Genomic DNA, 18,549 nt, shown 5'->3' with positions numbered 1-18,549 from the left:
AAAGACATTCTCTTCTGAGTTGGTTGACACAGACTTCACTTATGTTTCACTTAGCCTACACATTGCTAGGAAGAAAAAAGGGTTGAGTACAGACTCATTAAGTACAAATTGAGCTGTTCACAGCAATTTAAAGTATGACTTCTGAAGAAGAATTTGAGAAGGGAAGATGAGCTGGCAAAGGAAATGGTTTGTGAATCATTACCTTGGCTATAATTGAATCTAAAATTGCTACACTTGTAGGACTGCTGTCAACTATGTGTTTTAACAGTATCAACTAAATGGACATGTACAAAAAATGAGCTACGATCATTTACATAATGGTTCCTAATTTCATTCTGCAGAGTTTTTTTTCTAAAGCTGCAAAATTCCAGTGGTTGTAGTTTCTTCTTTTTCCACTTTAATTTTTTCCTATCTTCTATACCTTGTATATTTATCTTCCTTTTGATCCTCTTCAGTTTGGTCTCTTCTAACTCTCCTGTTAAATATTATCTGTAGGATAATATGTAAGCTGATTTTCATTCTATTCCTTCAAAAGTTTTAAAGGCTTTTGAATACCAGTTTACTGATAAATTCTCTTCGAAGAGAATTCGAAAAGTAATTAGAAATAGCATATTTATTTTTGTTATTCCAACACGTAGTGTATTAAATTGACATTTGCCACTGGATTCTGCCTGCTGCAGCTGCCTTAAATCTTGTCCTTGTTATTCATTTTTATTTTTTTTTTTTTTCAGGTGAAAAAGGTGAAACCTGTGCCTTGTGTGATAAAGTAGGACCACCTGGACTTCCAGGACCGCAAGGACTACCAGGTCCAGCAGGTAAAAAAACATTGACTACCTGAAAATCAACTGCCAAGACTAAAATCTGAGAGCATGGTATATACTATGATAGATTATTTTTTCTTCTGTTAATCAAATTGCTTGAGAAACTAATGGGAAAACAAGAACAAGAAAGGAATATTTTTATTTTTGGCCTGATTCTTAAGTCCCACTGAAACTGAGAAGAGCTACTGAGGAAGCAGAAGCTGCCCACAGTGGAGCATCTTTGCAAACTGTGATCCAAATTGTGAAAGTGAAAAATATGGGAAACGTTCTATATACTCAGACATGGCAGTAGCTCACACATAAAGTTCCCAATTCTAGCATCAAATAGTGTGGCCAAAAAGATATGAATTATCAGCTACCATATCAGAGAAATGCCACGTATTGAAGATATGGAGAATTGAAGAGGACAGGCTTCAGCACTGACCCCTGGAGAACACCACTCGTGACCAGTCGCCAGCTGGATTGAACTCCATTCACCGCCACTCTCTGGGCCCGGCTCTCCAGTCAATTCCTTATCCAGCCAAGAGTGTACCTGTCCAAGCCATGGGCTGCCAGCTTCTGCAGAATACTGTGGAAGACAGTGTCAAAGGCTTTGCTGAAGTCTAAGTAGACCACATCAACAGCCTTTCCCTCATCCGCCATACTGGTCACTAGATCATAGAAGGAGATCAGGTTGGTCAAGCAGGACCTGCCCTTCGTGAACCCATGCTGGCTAGGCCTGATCCCCCGGTTGTCCTGCATATGCCATGTGATATCCTTCAAGACAATCTGCTCCATAACCTTCCGTGGAACCGAGGTCAGGCTAACAGGCCTGTAGTTCCCTGGGTCCTCTTTACAACCCTTCTTGTAGATGGGAGTCGTGCTGGCAAGCCTCCAGTCTGAAGTTTGCCCGGTAGGTCAGATGACCCATCAACTTCTGAGCGTGTGAATGAAGACACATGGAACATATTAGCACATGAACGTGGACAACTTCACTGACTTTAGCAGAGTTCCATTTGTTAATTAGACACTTTGTAAGAGTCAGAAAGGTTTCACATTCAACAAGTCATTTGTAAAAGAACATAATAAATGGAATTATATTTTTCTGTCTTTGATAAGGTTTTCCGGGACAGTCAGGTTTCAAGGGAGACAGAGGCTTACCTGGACTTGATGGCCTTCCAGGCGTGCCCGTAAGTAACACCTTAGCAAATGCTATTTCTGTATTTTCTGTTATACGATCAAGAATATTCAGTATTTGTTTAATAGTTCTGTTTAAAAATAGACCAGGACAGTGATATAATAAAATGAAGGAACTGGATATACCTAGCAAAATAAACTAAGAAGCAGTGCTGTCTAGCTCTGAGAAGAAAAAACAGCTATCAGAAATGGGTTAAATTTCTGTGCTTACCCATCAGATAATCTCTGCAGTGTAGCTGGGTAAAAAGTAGGATTTCATATGAACTAGCTGCATGTCTTCACAGACCTTCCCTTGTAGCAGTGTATCTATCCAGTAACTCTTTGCTATTGTGTGCATAATATATTGAGGGAGTGCCATCTAGTGTACTATAAGCAGTTAGTCAATGTTAGCATGCAGTATACTTCAACAGTTTGTGTGTTCTGTGTGCCATGTACTCTGTGAAACCTAGTTAATGAGACTACAATTTTGTTGATGCAGCATAACAAAGCTCTCTGTGAATTAGGCTGGATATCAGAATCAGAACAGTTCTAATCATAGCACATGCCTAAAAAAGCAGCACTCTTAGATGAACAATGTACTAGCAAATAATATTTGATCTTGTCAGAGTTCATTTGAGATTCCCTGCATACACTGTGATATGCTGTGAAGACCAACTTAAGCGTACATGCTCCACTAGCATAAGTTAGATTTTGACACCATTCCTAATGTAAGTAGACTGAGTTTTCCAGAGTCTTTGAAGATTTTTTTTTTCCCCCAAAAGCTGTTTTCTTGTTCCATTTTTGGCAACATATGAGTAGCTTCTCAATGACTTTCACATGCACTAACTTTAACGCACACTGGAATTAACCAAGCTTCCTCTCTGTCACTAGTGGGGAGAGATATGTACTTTAAATAAATATAAATCAAACCTCATGTACAAATTCCTTGCTCAGGGAATCTGTTTCTTGCTCTTAAGTATGAATAAATGCTAGATACCTGTATTTAGATAGCAACAGTTAACTGGATGGATTCTGTTCTCTGTTTCCATCATGATAAACGGGATGGAAGTACTCAGAGACTGAATTTACTATAATGTAAACAGCCCCATGAAAGAAAGAGGTGAGAAAAATAAAAGAAGCAAAATATGCAAGAGACAAACAATAAAAGGTACCTTAGTGTATTTAAACTTCTTTTATGTCTTGCATTTGTTCTCAGCACATATTTACCATATCTTTACATATTCCTTTTCTTGCCTCTGAAGTTCTGTGAATGTTTTTCATGGGAAATGGACTGGTTATATTTCTGAATGCCTTTAAGCTTGTTTTGGTCTGCAAAATTCAGTCAGATGGTGATCCAGTGTACAGTTTGTCTGAGAAAAACTATTACACAGAGACCAGCATTGCTAGCTCACATTGTTCAAATCCATGGCAGAGCATCAGTGTCTGATTCTGGAACCATTAAACCTAATGGAAAGATTATCTTTGACTTTATTCTAGGTTAGGCTTAAGTGGAAGGTACACATAAGGCATAAAGTCTAGGCTTAACACTTGTTCTGTTTCACTTAGAAACAGAATGTTCCAATGAAAAAAGTGCATACAAGTCCCAGACTATATGTAGTGAAAGACTGAAATTCTGGGAATCCTATATGCGTATTTCTATATAGATAATTTTTTTCCCTGGAGTGCTTGCAAAACTTCTTCTGAACATGTGCATAGTATTCTAAACCCCAGCAAACATGGATGTACACAATAAATGAATTCTGGTAATCATTTGAAATGTGTATTTTCATCAGTTAAGTGTCATAAAGGGCTTTCAGTCTTGTTAGTCTTAGCTCTTCTGCAAGTAGCACTTGAATTTTATACAAATATTCTCATTTGACCTCTTTGGTTGAGAACCAAATTGTTTTTTTTAATTTGTATCTACTCTTTAATTTCTGAAGGTCTGTTTTCTTTTTTTATCACTTGAAGAGTTGATAGGCAACTGATGGCATTTGAATTTACAAAATTTCAGGGGCCTCCAGGCGCTCCAGGACTCATTGGCCGCCCTGGTGCAAAAGGAGAACCAGGAGATTTTACATACGATTCCATCCTGAAAGGTGAGAAGGGAGATCCTGGTTTCCCAGGACAACCAGGTATTCCTGGAAGAGAAGGAACACCAGGAAAAGACGGATTGCCAGGTCCTCAAGGGCCAAAAGGAGCATCGGTATGTGTGTTTTTCTATGCTTACACATCCTTACACGTGTCCTGCTGCATGATTCTTTATTTTTGCATCCTGTCCTATATATGTTTTATGTTTGTTGGCCTTATGCTTTGTTCCATGTCTTGTCTTCTACTCGAGTATTTCATTCCTCCTTGAAAGATTCTGTTTTCCCTAGAGCTGGCAAAGAATAGGGCCCTTCAACAACAGAGTATTTTAGAGTTTGATTTTGACCTCTCTCTGAATATGTCATACAAGTATGTAATTCAGCTCAGACATACCCAAATTATGTGACTTCCTGTTTTCTGGACTAAGAGCAGGGTTAATTCCCTCACAAAGTTGTGGGTGTAAACAGTATTTTTGACCCTTTCCCTCTTTCTCATATCTTTATAATAAGAACTAGATGGAATGATTTAACTCATATTTGGAGAATATTGAAGGAATGCACTTGTCCAAGTAGTGACCATTAATACAAGATTCAGCTCTGTTGCAGCATACTTATCTTTTGTAGAAACTAATATTTTTAAGTCTTTCCATGCTAGAGAGCTGGCATGGATGTGGATCTGCAGCTCGGATTTGTTCCAAGATCCACAATTAAGAAAGCAGCCTAAACGGTCCATATATCTGCACTGCACACTAGGGGTGATTTCCATGTGCTGGCCTACATGAACCCAGTTATTTTCCATGGTGTTCAGTGATAAAGAATTGACCTTCTTTGGTGTTATAGATAAGGATGCGGTGCTAGAGCCAAGTTAAAAAATATTAACACAGATAGAATAATGTATTCTACCTTGCCAGTTAGGCAAAACCTTCATTTATACTTTCCAAAAATTAGGGTACAGCTGGCTTGAAAGGAGAACGTGGTCCCCCTGGCCAACCTGGATTCCCTGGAGTACGTGGCGAAAGAGGTTTACCTGGCCCTCCTGGGATAGGCACTGCAGGGCTACCTGGTGACAAAGGAGACAGAGGTTTTGCTGGAACCCCAGGTTTACCTGGTCTTCCAGGTAATGCTATAGTATGTTCTTTTAAAACAATTAATAATGTAAAAAAATGTCTTTTAAGTGAGCATCAATGAAATTTAAGATGGAAAACAAGCCTAATTTAGACCAATGGAACAGTATTTTATTTCAGCAGCTCACTTGTACATTTTTGAGTTCAGTTTCCTTTTTTTTCCAGCTAGGCCAAACAGGATGGTGTAAGCTCATCTTAAACCTAATTCATTGTAGTTTTCTATGAACTTCCTGTAATAAACTTGATAAAATGTTGGTTGTAATGGCATAGAGAGACTAACACTGCTAGCTAGATGGATTGAACTTCTCTATTTGGTTTAATCTCTTCCCATATTTAATATACGTCTTTACATTTACAGGAGCAAAGGGTGAAGCAGGACGAACTGTACCACTCCCTGGACCTCCTGGGGCAGATGGCCTTCCTGGACCACCTGGTTTCCCTGGACCCCAAGGTACAGCATCCTTTTAATCTTTGTCTGATTATTATAATGGTTTTTTTTTCAAGAAACTAACATTTGTATTAACATTTTTCTTGTTTACACTTCTGAAGGTGACAAAGGGAATCCTGGGCTTCCAGGGAGACCTGGCCTGCCAGGAGAAAAAGGTGCTGTTGGGCAGCCAGGTATAGGGTTTCCTGGACCTCCAGGACCCAAAGGTAAGACAAAGTTATCTATCTGTGATCTATCAGAGCTGGTGTAACTGCAGTGTGGACAGAGGACTACAGTCATCCAGTCATGGCTACACGAAGGGATTTGGGAGGTGTAGCAGAAGAACTTCCCTTATGAAACTCCAGAATAACCACAATAAGGATATTTCAAGGCACACCTGCTTTGTGCAGTGATGTAGTGCAGATACAAGCAGTGTCAACACTACTGCCAGAACAGAAAGCAATACAGTGCATGTTACAATGCAACACCTGAGGTTTCTGAGAGATGAGATGGCTTTTTTGAAAAAATGAGGCTTAGTTTGGTAAAAAAAAGAAAACAAAAACAAACATGTTGACATAATAATGACTTTTTTGGACCAGCACTAGCACCTCTGTTGCATCTCAGATGGATGTGAGTGACTTGGTCAAAATACAGGCATATCTAGATAAAATTAGGCTTCCTTGAATGGCCATTGTCAGGGTGTGTGTGTAGAAGAGAGTCTAAATGTTTGTATTCTCATTTAGGATTTTCAGGAAATATATTTTATAATGCTGCAGCTCCTCATTCTGCTCTAGATGACTGATCTTTCAACAGACACCTCAACTCCTAGACCCTTTTGTCTTCATTATTATTCCATTTACTGAGATTCCCCACACAACAAACTGGGAGGGTCAGAAAGACTTTTAGAAAAGAAAAGGCAGATCTACCTGTGATGACCTCTAGTTCATCCAAAACTGCCATGACATTGAACAGAAGAGTTTCATAGCATCCAGAAAAGAATTGCTGCATGCTCTTCAATGCCAATGAGAATGAAATGATATGTAAAACACTCTTCTTTCAAATACTCTTCCTTCAATATTCTTCCTTCAATGCAACTCTGCCCCATGACTTTCCCGGGGCTTGGCTTAAAGGTGGAATTTTGTACTCCCTCAGATCTTTTCGTAGGAAAGGAGCTTCAGTTCAATTTACTGAATGTGTGGTGGTACTGAGCAAGGATTACCTTTAAGTGATCTGCAGAACAGTGTCTGTATTCTTTCTGGCATTCAGAAGACACAGCCCATGGGCCAGCTGTGGCATAGAAAAATCTGTGAGCCACAAAGATATGTGTAGGACATGTTAGGCTGCCTATACTGATCAGAAGGTGCTGACTCCAAGATGGCTTCTGTTGTGTATCCTTCAGTCTTAAATCTCACATATTGAGTCATTGTTCTGCTTACAGAGTAGCAAAATTGCTTCTGACAGGTTCTTGATGATACCAGACTAAGTATTCACAGGTAGGTCAGTAGTTGTATAAAGAAAAAAGAATGGAACTCATCCAGATGGTGATGGGGCTCTCTGGCTGTGCAGCACTTCTTTTAGGAAAGCAGCCTAGGTCCAAGAGATGCTCTCCCTTCAGTGGCTGGCCTTTATACAAGTCCAGGATGGCTCCACCCTGGATCTTGTCATGCAGGGATCGCAGGTGCAAACAATATGCCTGTGTGGGCCAGCCACACTCCTTCACCAAGTGCTCAATCAACAGTTCAAGCTCTGACCGAAGTTCCCCTACAGTTGCCCTCTCTGAGGAAGGCTTTTGGAATACAGCTTTTCAGACAGGATGTTTCTCAATAATGCTAACCCACAAGGGTTTAAAAGCGCTTAGAATTTATTTCTTTGTGGCATGAAACTCAGTGTTTAAATCTCTGTTCACAGAATCACAAATTGCCCTCTGTTGAGAACACTGATGTTTGGATGCTGGCATCCCTAGAAATTTGAAATATAAGAGACTACGCAGGCCTCTTAAGCATGACCCTCTGAGGGCATGAGTAGTTCAGTTAGAGGTGTGAAGAAACAATAGGGAATGCTTACAGGGACGGGTAGTAATAATATGAGCTTTCTTTTGTAGGTTTTCCAGGTCAGCCTGGCTCACCTGGTCTGCCAGGAACTCCTGGAACCCCTGGCCTGGATGGTTTTCCAGGCACACCAGGTTTACAAGGTCAAAAAGTAAGTGTCTGCTGCTGATGCTGTTTTCTGTGACTGTTCATATGAACAGGACTCTGAGCAAATATCCTGCTTTTTATTTAAAAAAAAAAAAAAAAAGTTGGCCAAACTGTCCTGTATCTTGAGTTTCTTCTCACTGTACAGGCAAAAGAAGAAAGTCGATAAATGCTTGATGTTAACTCAGAATGGCGTGTGTTTATCCCCTGAAGTCATGTGTAGTGTTATTTTTCTGAATAGTTTAAATGCATTCATTGAATCAGTTCTTGGTTTTTTATGTACTGATTCCTAATCTGTCGTGTTTTTATGGATAGGGTGAACCTGGAGTGGGTCTCCCTGGTCCTAAAGGATTACCAGGCATCCCAGGCCCAGCTGGCATCCCTGGAGAAAAAGGAAATCCAGGGCTGCCTGGCTTACGAGGTGAACAAGGATTCCCGGGTGTACCTGGACAACAAGGATTCAGAGGTAATATTGTCAGAAAAATAAAATACAGTTCTGTCTTTCTTTTTCTTTTTTATAGTTACTCCTCTGTAGAAGCAGCAAAAAGCCACTTAAATCCTACTGGCTTCCCAAGGTGTTTTCATTTTTTCTTTCTCTCTCCTCCTTTTCACCTACCACAACAACTAGCAAATGGCAAGCACCAAAAAGCAACCCTTTCCCTGAGCCCAGGCAGAAGGTATTAAAGTCTGAAATTTGGCCAAGTTTTCCAATTTGGAAACTTGTTGGCCAAGTCCAGCATTCTGTCCAACATTCTCAGCAAACAAGGTCTCAAAGACTCTGGTCTCTGTCTCCCAACAGGAGATCCAGGCCTCCCTGGATTACAAGGCTTGCCAGGCCCCCAAGGCTCACCAGGAGTGGGCCCACCAGGATTGCCAGGGCCCGCTGGGCAGCCAGGACCCGAAGGACCACCAGGTAAGAGAAAAATGCTCCCATGCTGATGACTGGAAGAGTTTTTGTTTGTTTGTTTGTTTGTTTTGCATAAATCAGTGTTGATATTTAACACTGCTTTGCAATGAACTGCTTTGCAATATAAGATCTGTGATGGGGCCACGAGGAGCATGGCAGAAGACCTCATCCATCTGCTCTATAAAGCAGAGCAAAGTCTGAGAAAATGCCTGTCATTTTGTTCAGTCTCCTCAAGTTGCTGTGGCTAATACATACAGGATTGAGGCTGCAGGCAGGAAACGAGCAGTATTTCTGTTCTTTTGATGTAAATAGAGAAACTGACTTCAACTCTTCGTTCAGAAATTTCTGAGGACATTCTTGGGTATGCTTGTCAACTGTGTTCCCTGTTTTCTTTTTAAGACTAATCCCATGTCATTTGTTTTTCATAGGATTTCCTGGAATAAAAGGAGAAAGGGGCTTCCCTGGTATCCCAGGTCTAGATAGGCCAGGACCAAAAGGCGATAAAGGGAGCCAGGGCCAGCCTGGAGTACCAGGGTCTGTGGGGTTACCTGGCCTGCCAGGTCCACAAGGATCTGTTGGACTGAAAGGATCAGCAGGTAAACATATTTACTTCTGGGAGGTAATCTACCTTGGAAACTGGTGTCTTCAACAACTGTTTTATTAAGTTCTGTTAGCATGCCCCTTCCCTCAATTAGGAATTGATCCATCAAAGAACCTGAGCTTGGGGAAAACGTATGGGCTGCTATCGACAAAGCTTTTCTGTAGATGTGTAGCTTTAACCTCATATTGAAATCTTTTGGTGGATGAAATACAGCTATCTGCAGGAATGAGGCTTTAATCTGCAGTAATGAAAGATGATTAGTCAGTGATAGAATGTGGTTTTAATAAAGTATTTGTTGATGACAACACTGTTTTACTATATTTAGAAGTTTTAACAATCTGTCAAGAACCTATTACAAATAGTTTTATTCTGGTTTTTGTAACACTATTTTACCGTTGCTTTCTCTGTCATGCTACTTTAGATTAGATCATCCTTTCTGCAGCATTTTTCCTTGAGTAATCCCTAATATAACTGGGAGTAAATCATTCCACTTCTCGTATTTCTTTACAGTGCTTGCTTTATTTCTGTTATTCACTCTTTCATTTTGGTTTCAGGAGCCAAAGGAGAAATGGGAGTTATGGGAACTCCCGGGTTGCCAGGGACTCCTGGACCAATTGGAGATCGAGGGTTGCCTGGTGAAAAAGGTAAGACAGAGATTTTCTCGAAATTTTCTAAAATATTTTAAAATCAACTTTTTTCTCTGAAGCTGAAGACAAGTCTGAAAATAACAAAATACAGGGGAACCTCGAGAGTTCACTCACGAGATGGCCGCCGCATGGCATGAAATTTTGCAAAGTTGTATGGGAGGGTCATTGGCACGGTGGGACCCTGATCAAGCTTCTGATCAAGTCGATGCGAGGCCGGTGCAGCTGCTGTCTTGGGCTGCACCCTTGATGCCAAGCCACGACCTTTGTGGTGGTTGTTTTCAGTGCAACCCACACAGGTCTACACTTCCTGGCTCAAGATCTTAGCGATGTTACTTAGGAAGTCCCGATTGCTATTGTTACGTGCCCTAGGAATTCCACCCCAACTCTTGAAACCTTTCTATGATCAACTGAAGGTCGTGAGTTCGATCCTCAACATGGGGCACCAATTGTTGTCCCCCGTTTTGAAGGTTCAGTCTGCCTAGGACTAGCAAAAGGGCTATTGTGACACTGACACCAATATTTGGATGCAGCAAATGGCGTTTATTGCAACTACACAGCGGTTTATATGCCCTACCTGCTTCATCTACGCCCCTAAAGCATGCGTCATATATCCATCACAGAGAAGGGGAGGTCCTGATGCTTCACATCCTGATACCCCGTTTATGCCTACTACAACATATGCTTGGCCTAAGGAATGTTTTATGTCATGTGACATCCCTGTAAGCTAGAAATGGTATAATCTAGAAAGCCATAACCTAGGAACAGTCATGTATTTCGGCACTGAGACAAGATTTCTGGTCTGTTCTTCAACAACATAAGGGTTGGCTAGGTAAAAGCATGCTATAGGTATTTCTCCCAGAAAAATGCTGTGTTTTAAGTTATAAATAGCCAGCAGTAGGGACTTAATTCAATCCTTCAATTGGTACCCTATTTTTAAATTCTTAGCCATCTCTAGTGTTTGGCGACCCTGCACATAGTAGGAGGGTAAAAACTAGATGATCATTTTGGTCCTTTTCAATCCAGGCCATTCTATGATTCTGTGATTCTTAAGCTTCTATTGCCATTGTTTTGAGAGAGTCTAAAACTAATGGCTGTGAAGTAGGAAAAAGTACCACTTTTTTTCAGTAGAGATATTGTGAAGTCCTTGCATTAAAAAAATCTGCATCTGAGATAGGTGTTCCAGAGCATGTTAGCCCATGCTCAAGGTCTGAATAAATAGTTGTTCTTGTCTACTAAATATCTCTGCAAAATGTTATACTCCACTATAATGTTCTGTGCTTTACAGGTAGCCAAGGTTTGAAAGGTGTGGTTGGACCACAGGGTGATCCAGGTGTCAAAGGGGATAAAGGTGAAGCTGGTCTTCCGGGAATACCTGGAAGCATGGACACCATGGATATGGTTAGTCTCAAAGGCCAAAAAGGAGATCCTGGAGAAAAAGGTAACTTCTGTCTCTAATTAGGTACAGTTAGAGCAGTGGTACTTTGAGTTTAGTTGTATCTTAGCTTTAGATAACAGGTTTTAAAACAAGGTTTAAGAATTTCACACATAAAATGCAAATCTTTTTCTAGCATCCTCAACTCCATAGAAATAAAGACTAAACACAGACAGAGAGAGTTTTGGTTGGATGGAAGAAACTAGAGCTTGTTTAAAGAGTAAAGCATGTCTTTCATGTAAATAATAGAAACAGCGTTGCTTTAAAGACCACCTGATAGCAACCTGAAAGATGGAAGGGAGCTACAGAGATACTGTAATCTTCCATTTCCTTCGACCAAATCTTTAAAATTTCATCATTTTTTTCTGAAGTAATTACAATTCTTACCCCTTTTGAATTCTTCCCAACTTAGCTGCATCCCTGTTGCAGTGCACTGTGCTGAAACAACTGAAGTAATTCAACTCAGGTCCTGTTGGAATGAAATTTACCTTATTTGATGCTTATTTGATTTAGTTACTGAACTTGGTTTGTGATTAGCTGTAATCCTTAATCATTTTCTCCTTGACTACTACTTACACAATTTTATATGCTTTTGGAATACTCCTTGCAAAAAATGTAGTGTATTGCACTTTTAAAATTTTGTGATGATTATTTCCTATCTGTTCTCCAACTCTTCAAAACCTTTTCGCAGCTAATCCTCTCTTCTTCTCATGCCTATCCAGTGTGATGAAATATACAGACTACCCTAATAAATTCTCTGTTGGGCTCAGGACAGAGCCCTTGAGGCTCCTTTCCAGTTTCACAGTGAATAACTATACTTTGCTATATTTAAACTGTGAGTACGGGAGAGTTTCCCAGTCTAGCTATCTGTTCTCTCCATGTCTGTCTACTCATCAAAGTGAGTCCTGGGCTCTTGTGTCCTGTCTGAGACTCAAAGAAACATAGGATGTGAACAGACAGCTTGAACAGCCTAGTGTCAGAAACTGCGAGGAAGGGCAGGGGCAAGTGTGGAGTGCATCTGCTTCTACACTGAGATGCAGCTTCTGACAGCATTTTTGTATTTGGTGAGGCTCTTAGCCTGTAACAGTTTCACTTGGGTATCTTTCTCTCATTTGCTCCTGATCTTGGTATAGTTGGTGGTTGTGAAAAACTAATTTTAAACGAATCTATATAGGTTGTTTTTTCATTACTTTCTTTTCTGCTGTAGGTCTGTAGGTTGATTGGTTGACAGTTTTATTTCCTTTCCAGAAATCAATATCAGACACAGTGGTTACAATATGTGTATAAAGAAGTGGTTACAACTATGTATATAAAGAAGTTTATAACGTTAAAGGTGTTTTACCATTAGGCAGAACTAAGGAAACAGGACATTTCTGCCTGTGAACTGGTTGCTCACAAATACCTGCTTAGACAGCAGAACAGCCAAATCAAATAATTTTTGTTAATACCTTTTATTGTCTGGCGCATAAAAAATAACTCATTAACTTTCTTAACAGTTTGCAGTCTTCTCTCAACACTGGTTTGACTGGAGAGTTGGGTTTTAATCAGGTGTGACTCTATTGTAGAATGTACATGATGCTTGAATACGTCCATTCCTTTGATCAGAAGAAAGAAGCAACAGTGACAAAAATTTACTAGAAGGACCACTATATGTCATGACATATTTGCTAAAAATCATCTGTTTTTCTTCTTGGTGTCTAGGGGACCTTGGGCTACCAGGAGAAAAAGGGTTACGTGGGGAGTATGGAGAACCAGGAATTCCAGGAAGGGATGGTGAACCTGGTACTCCAGGACAACCAGGTATGCCTAAAGCTAGCAATAGATTGTTAAAGGTTGTTAAATAAAGTACTGTAAACGATATTCACTAATGGAACTCTTAATTTCTCTGCTCTCCTTAGGACCAAAAGGAGATCAGGGTCCCCCAGGGTACCCAGGAGATCCAGGAATTCCAGGACAAAAAGGATCAGTTGGTGAAATGGGTTTGCCAGGTACTGACTGCTAAGAATTTTTTTTTTTCCTTAAGTTAATCTGGAACTTTATGAGAAGCCTATATAGAGTGTTAGTTGATGTGGATCTACTGAACAGAGAAAGTATTTGCGGTGCCTGAACTGTAGGCACTGGAGATGTTGCTTTTTCAGTCCTCTTCTTGGCATATAAATAATTCTCATTCAGTGGCTTCTTAAGTTTCTATGTGTAAGTCCTTTAACTGGGTAGTAAATGGTACTTTGTGTTCTGAAAAGAAGGGGCATATGGAGTATTTAAGCTTTTGTTGCAAGTGGGCAGTTTTTCAAGTGGTATCTGTCTGTCTGTCTCTCTGTCTCTGCTAGCATGTGAACTGCTTTAAGCTTCTAAAAAGTTCAGTGAGTTCCAGTGTACTGAACATTATTTACAAACTGCAGTGCTTTGGGGTTGTCGTGGTGGAAAGGATTTGTAAAGAACAGAGTGAAGAATAAACTTGGTCTCAACAAGGAAACTTTATCTCCATTCAGATGGCCTTCTGCCTATCTAGGAAATCAAAGATAGAAAACAGAAATGGTGGAGGGACACAGGAAAATCTGCTACAGCAAACTCTCTTTGTCACTCTTGTCCTGTTAGATATGAATCAAAGCAACACAAACTTTTTTTTCAAATCATATTATTATCAATAGCTCTGTTTTCTACTAACCCAAGATCAGAACTTCTCTTATCAGGAGAGTTTATCTTTCCATAAAAAGTCCCCTTAAGGTGATGGATCTCAGAATTGAACTTACTAGCTACTGTAATTAGATATACTTTTTTTCTAGCTCTAATAATTTTAGGCATAGCTGAAAAAGCCTTGTCAATACTGCTAAGGTGCCACTAGCTCTCATACATGCATTTTTCCTTTTCTCTTGCTAGGAACACCTGGAGAAAAGGGTCTGCCTGGAATACCAGGTTCACCAGGCACACCAGGGTTCCCTGGGCAAAAAGGTGAAAAAGGAGACAAAGGAGCAGCAGGTTTTCCTGGAATTGGCTTTCCAGGATCTCCTGGTGAGAAGGTATTCACTTACACCCCTAAGGCTTCAGTTATCTTGTTTCTGCTGACTAACTCATTTTAAAAGATGCCTTTGGCCTTTAAGCTATTTTGTTGTATGTTCTATTATGCTCATTTAAATACCTGATGAAAAACTTGAATATATGCAGATTTAGATGAATTCTTTTGATGGGACCACTACCTTGAGAGTTTTCATTTATTCTATCTCTCCAGAATAAGCTAAATTTACATTGCTAGAAATGTGGAGGAGGGAAAGAACTTTAAAAAACACTGAGGAAATAAATTTTTAAAAGGCTTCTTACAGACAGATCAAATAGGAATGCTGAAGTATTTTTTCTATACTTTTACAAAGATATTGGAAAGCTGAAAAAAGCTGTAAAAATGCTCAGATAATACAGAAAACAGCACTGTATTACTACAGTCTGTAAAGTTAATTTCACTTATAATAGTATTCTAATAAGATTCTCATTTGTTTCATTTTGCTTTTTCTAGTTACACAATGACAGTAATCCTGAATTTATAAGTAAAAATTGTAAAAATAAAGCTTACTGATCTGGCAGTAAATTTACTGAAGTCTAAAAAAAGACTTTTTTTTTCTTTTTTTTTTTTAAGATGATTCAGTGTAATCAGCAAGTTATAAGGCTAATTTGGAAAAGCCTTTGTAAAATCCATCACAAAAATGCATGGAAGAATGCTCGTATTCATGCGCAGCTATTAAGCAATTGCTAAAAAGTCAGTGCTTCTGATAGTGGAATTTAATGCTAAATTTAATCTTATATTACTTTGTTTTGAATGGAAAAGAGTGAAATTCTTTTTAATCCAGTATCTAAGGGTGAGTGATGTCTACCACTGCGAGCAGAAAATGTTGTTTATGAATTAATGTGCAGTTTTTATAATGTTGCTACTTCTAGGGAGAACCAGGAAGAACAGGTAGTCCAGGCTTATCTGGAGACAAAGGTGAAAAGGGTAATGCAGGAATTCCAGGAATGCCGGGTTCTCCAGGTCCCAAAGGATCCCCTGGCATGGCAGGATTTCCAGGCAAGTTTTGAATGCTTTGATAAAACAGAAATTGCAGTGAAACAAATATTTTCAGTCTTAGTTTCAGCATATGAACCCACGTTTTCTTGCTTTCTTTAGGGAGCCCAGGCCTCCATGGAGCAAAGGGTGAAAAAGGACTTCCTGGCTTAAGTGGCATCCCAGGTTTAAAAGGAGAACCAGGTAGAGGAGAACTATAAAACATAAAATGCTCCTTAAAGTATTATTCACCTCCAAGCAGTAGCTAAAATAAATACTGTGGCCTTCTATGTTCATTCTGGCTCAGATATTTCCTGTTATAATTGTTCATTTCATGGAGGAATACACACGGTGCTATTTCCCAGGTAAATCTGAGTCAGTGTAGCACATGGCTGTTAATACTGTTTGTGGAAAGGATTTTACTACCTTCTGCAGACTAGTTATTGCTATAATCATTAGTTACATTTGTTTTGAGTGTATTTAAAAGCAATAAATGGGCCCAAACCTGAATCATCATGTTGAGCATCATTACAAAGACAAAGAGCATAACTTCATTGTTGTCAGAAGTGTAACAATGTTTTTGAACTTGGCGCCTACTGTTCTTAGTTTGGTGACCATAGGATACACCACATCATTGAATGTGGGCCATGTGATTCACAAGTCTTTGCAGGACCTACGCAAAACTCTCTGGGATTCACTGAAATTATCTATGTGGAACTCAGAGTAGTTGAGCCCTGACTTGTGCTGGCTTAATTCAGAAATAACTTCAGAGAAAAGTTACACTTCAGTCATCGTACATTATCTCTGATCTTTGTGGGAAGAGAAGAATAAGTTAATCTTTCATTTAGAGTTAAAAGTGTGTAAAAACAAGTCTGATTCATAGGCAAAATGAAAATGGCAATGGTTTTTCAGGTGAACCTGGTGTTCCTGGTCCTGCTGGTGCCATTGGTCAGAAGGGTGAACCAGGCTATGATGGGATTCCAGGCACAGCTGGTGCAAAGGGTGAACAAGGTACTGTGATTGTCATGTTATGCTTATGTGCCACAAAAATGCACAAACTGGCTAAGCAAGAGTAGTTGAGAGAAGAATGTGCTGGTTTTGAGATACTTTATCCTTAACCTGGAATCTAGAAAAATGGAATTAGTATGAATTAGTACTGCGAACTACTGACTATCATTCCTCTGTAAAGGTGGTGATACAGATGAGCAACTGTGTTTAATTGGTGTAATTGTGAACGATTCTTTTTCACAAAAACTAGCATTACTTTAAAAAATTGTTGTTTTGGAATTAGTTTCCCTTTGCAAGTCAGCTGGGAAATAATGTATTGTCTTCCATTAGAGTAGAATTTTCAGACAGGATCCATTGTGCTAGATGCACTCCAATCATGCAACAAAGATGGCCTATGCCCTGAAGAACTTTTGTATAAATTATTTATTTAGATTTAATGTTTGTTGAATAGAGTTTTGTTCATTACAGCTCAAGTGTAATTGCTGTCCTATCTTCTCATCTTCTGCTGCCCCTGTATTCCAGGTGTTCCAGGTAGAGGACTTCCAGGATTTCCAGGTGCAAAGGGAGATAAAGGTAAAACACTTCTTTGAGCAAGTAGCCAACCTCCCTCCCAACTTTCTATAAACATAATTCTGTCATTCATACTTGTTACTTCATTATTTTACATGCTATACCTTTTCAGAGCAGGCAGAAACTCAGAGGCTCAAATACTAATTTCTGTTACAGTGGCAGCATCTTGGACATGAGTTAGATATGCCCTAAAATAGGTAATTGCTCATAGTGTGGAATTTACTGCAAGCTGTGCTGTGATGAGGTAATATAAATAACTCCTGTATTTGTGTGCTGTGTTTTTTATTCCAATTATTTCTGTTTTCCTACTAATTTTGTAAGAATTGAGGTCTGGTAAGAACGTTTGCACTAGACAGCTTAAGATAAGTTTGTGGTCAAGATACCATGGTCATTTATTTTCCTTGAGTCTGTTGTGCAGCCTTGCTACAATCATATTAATTGCTAAAATAGATATTCTCTCTACCTCAGTAGAGCACGTCTAAACTATGTACAGGAGCATGGTGCAGAGGTGCCAAAAATCAGAGACCAAATGAGGTCTTACTGAAAACTATCATTATCTGAACTCAAAGCTTACTACCTTGAGTATAGGCACGTCGTTACCACAACTTGAAGACCACTTCTGGTTTTCACAAAATGTGTCAGTACATTGAGCTGCGAGATTGGCTCGATCTGTTTGAGTCAGTACTTGTTCAAAGTGTCTGTATGCACCATGTTCCACTTACGAAATAAGTACGTCCTGGAAACTAGACTGCAATAGATACAGTACTGAAACTCCATCAGACTGTCGCTGATTAAGAAAAAGAGTTGAATACAATTAAGGGATTTTCAATTTTGAAAGTGCAGAAAATAAAAAAGATTCAGCTAGTTTCCATCTATAAAATCTATGTGTGACATGACAGATTCAGGAGAATTCACATTAGCTTGAAACATCACTGTCTTATGTAATTCATCCTGTAAGTACAGGATACTTGTGTAGACAATCAATAGTGATGAACCATCACTTTAGAACATTGTATTTACCATCTTGGAGAAAATAATAACAGTCAGTCTGATTGCTCTTGCATTAGGGAATTACTTTAATAAGGAAATTTTCTAGTCTCAGCTCAGTAAGGAATGTAAGATGCTAGACTATGAAATCACTTTTCCCATCCCGCCCATTTTGGGCATTTTGCCAACACAGCTCATTTAAAAACACCTAGTCTTAGAGTAAGTAGAAATCCAACTGTTATCATTTGTGTTCCAAAAGTACTGTATTTCCAAAAAGCAAGTCTCTCTTCTGTTTAGGCAAGGAGCTGGGGAAGTATTCTTTATGCATTTTATTTCTCTTATTATTATGCTTTGTACTAGCTATTCTATATCTTTTTCTTCAATCGTGATCTAAAATTCAACTAAATTGCAAATATTTAGCATTTGTACAATCTTGAAAGTAAATACTAAGTTTTATCTGGATCATAGTACACATATTCCCTTTCTCTCCAATAGCAAGTTCTTTAGTGCTTATTGAAGTAAAGCATTAATTACTTCCATGTGACAATAATAATTGTAATGAAGTAA

At 39.2% G+C, this 18,549-nt stretch overlaps 1 protein-coding gene across 2 annotated transcripts in view; it reads left to right on the top strand.

Annotated features, from left to right (window-relative positions):
- Positions 1–18,549, top strand: part of COL4A1 (collagen type IV alpha 1 chain) — a 110,984-nt gene that overhangs the window by 75,290 nt on the left and 17,145 nt on the right. Inside the window, exons 23-41 of one of the 2 annotated variants that reach the window (XM_052705817.1) lie at positions 732–815; positions 1,920–1,990; positions 3,988–4,179; positions 5,009–5,177; positions 5,543–5,635; positions 5,734–5,838; positions 7,713–7,810; positions 8,119–8,269; positions 8,603–8,716; positions 9,139–9,306; positions 9,866–9,955; positions 11,244–11,396; positions 13,092–13,190; positions 13,289–13,378; positions 14,268–14,407; positions 15,315–15,445; positions 15,545–15,621; positions 16,330–16,428; positions 16,948–16,998. In XM_052705817.1, the coding sequence (XP_052561777.1) occupies positions 732–815; positions 1,920–1,990; positions 3,988–4,179; positions 5,009–5,177; positions 5,543–5,635; positions 5,734–5,838; positions 7,713–7,810; positions 8,119–8,269; positions 8,603–8,716; positions 9,139–9,306; positions 9,866–9,955; positions 11,244–11,396; positions 13,092–13,190; positions 13,289–13,378; positions 14,268–14,407; positions 15,315–15,445; positions 15,545–15,621; positions 16,330–16,428; positions 16,948–16,998 (2,175 nt within the window). Of the gene's footprint in view, positions 1–731; positions 816–1,919; positions 1,991–3,987; positions 4,180–5,008; positions 5,178–5,542; positions 5,636–5,733; positions 5,839–7,712; positions 7,811–8,118; positions 8,270–8,602; positions 8,717–9,138; positions 9,307–9,865; positions 9,956–11,243; positions 11,397–13,091; positions 13,191–13,288; positions 13,379–14,267; positions 14,408–15,314; positions 15,446–15,540; positions 15,622–16,329; positions 16,429–16,947; positions 16,999–18,549 lie in introns of both variants that reach the window. The other variant, XM_052705818.1, reaches the window with a different exon arrangement.

Source organism: Tympanuchus pallidicinctus, unplaced genomic scaffold (genome assembly GCF_026119805.1).
Source record: "Tympanuchus pallidicinctus isolate F22 unplaced genomic scaffold, pur_lepc_1.0 scaffold6, whole genome shotgun sequence".
In the NCBI taxonomy this organism is placed as follows: Eukaryota; Metazoa; Chordata; class Aves; order Galliformes; family Phasianidae; genus Tympanuchus; species Tympanuchus pallidicinctus.
Note: the sequence above shows the minus strand (reverse complement) of the source record. Positions and strands in the feature narration are given on the sequence as shown.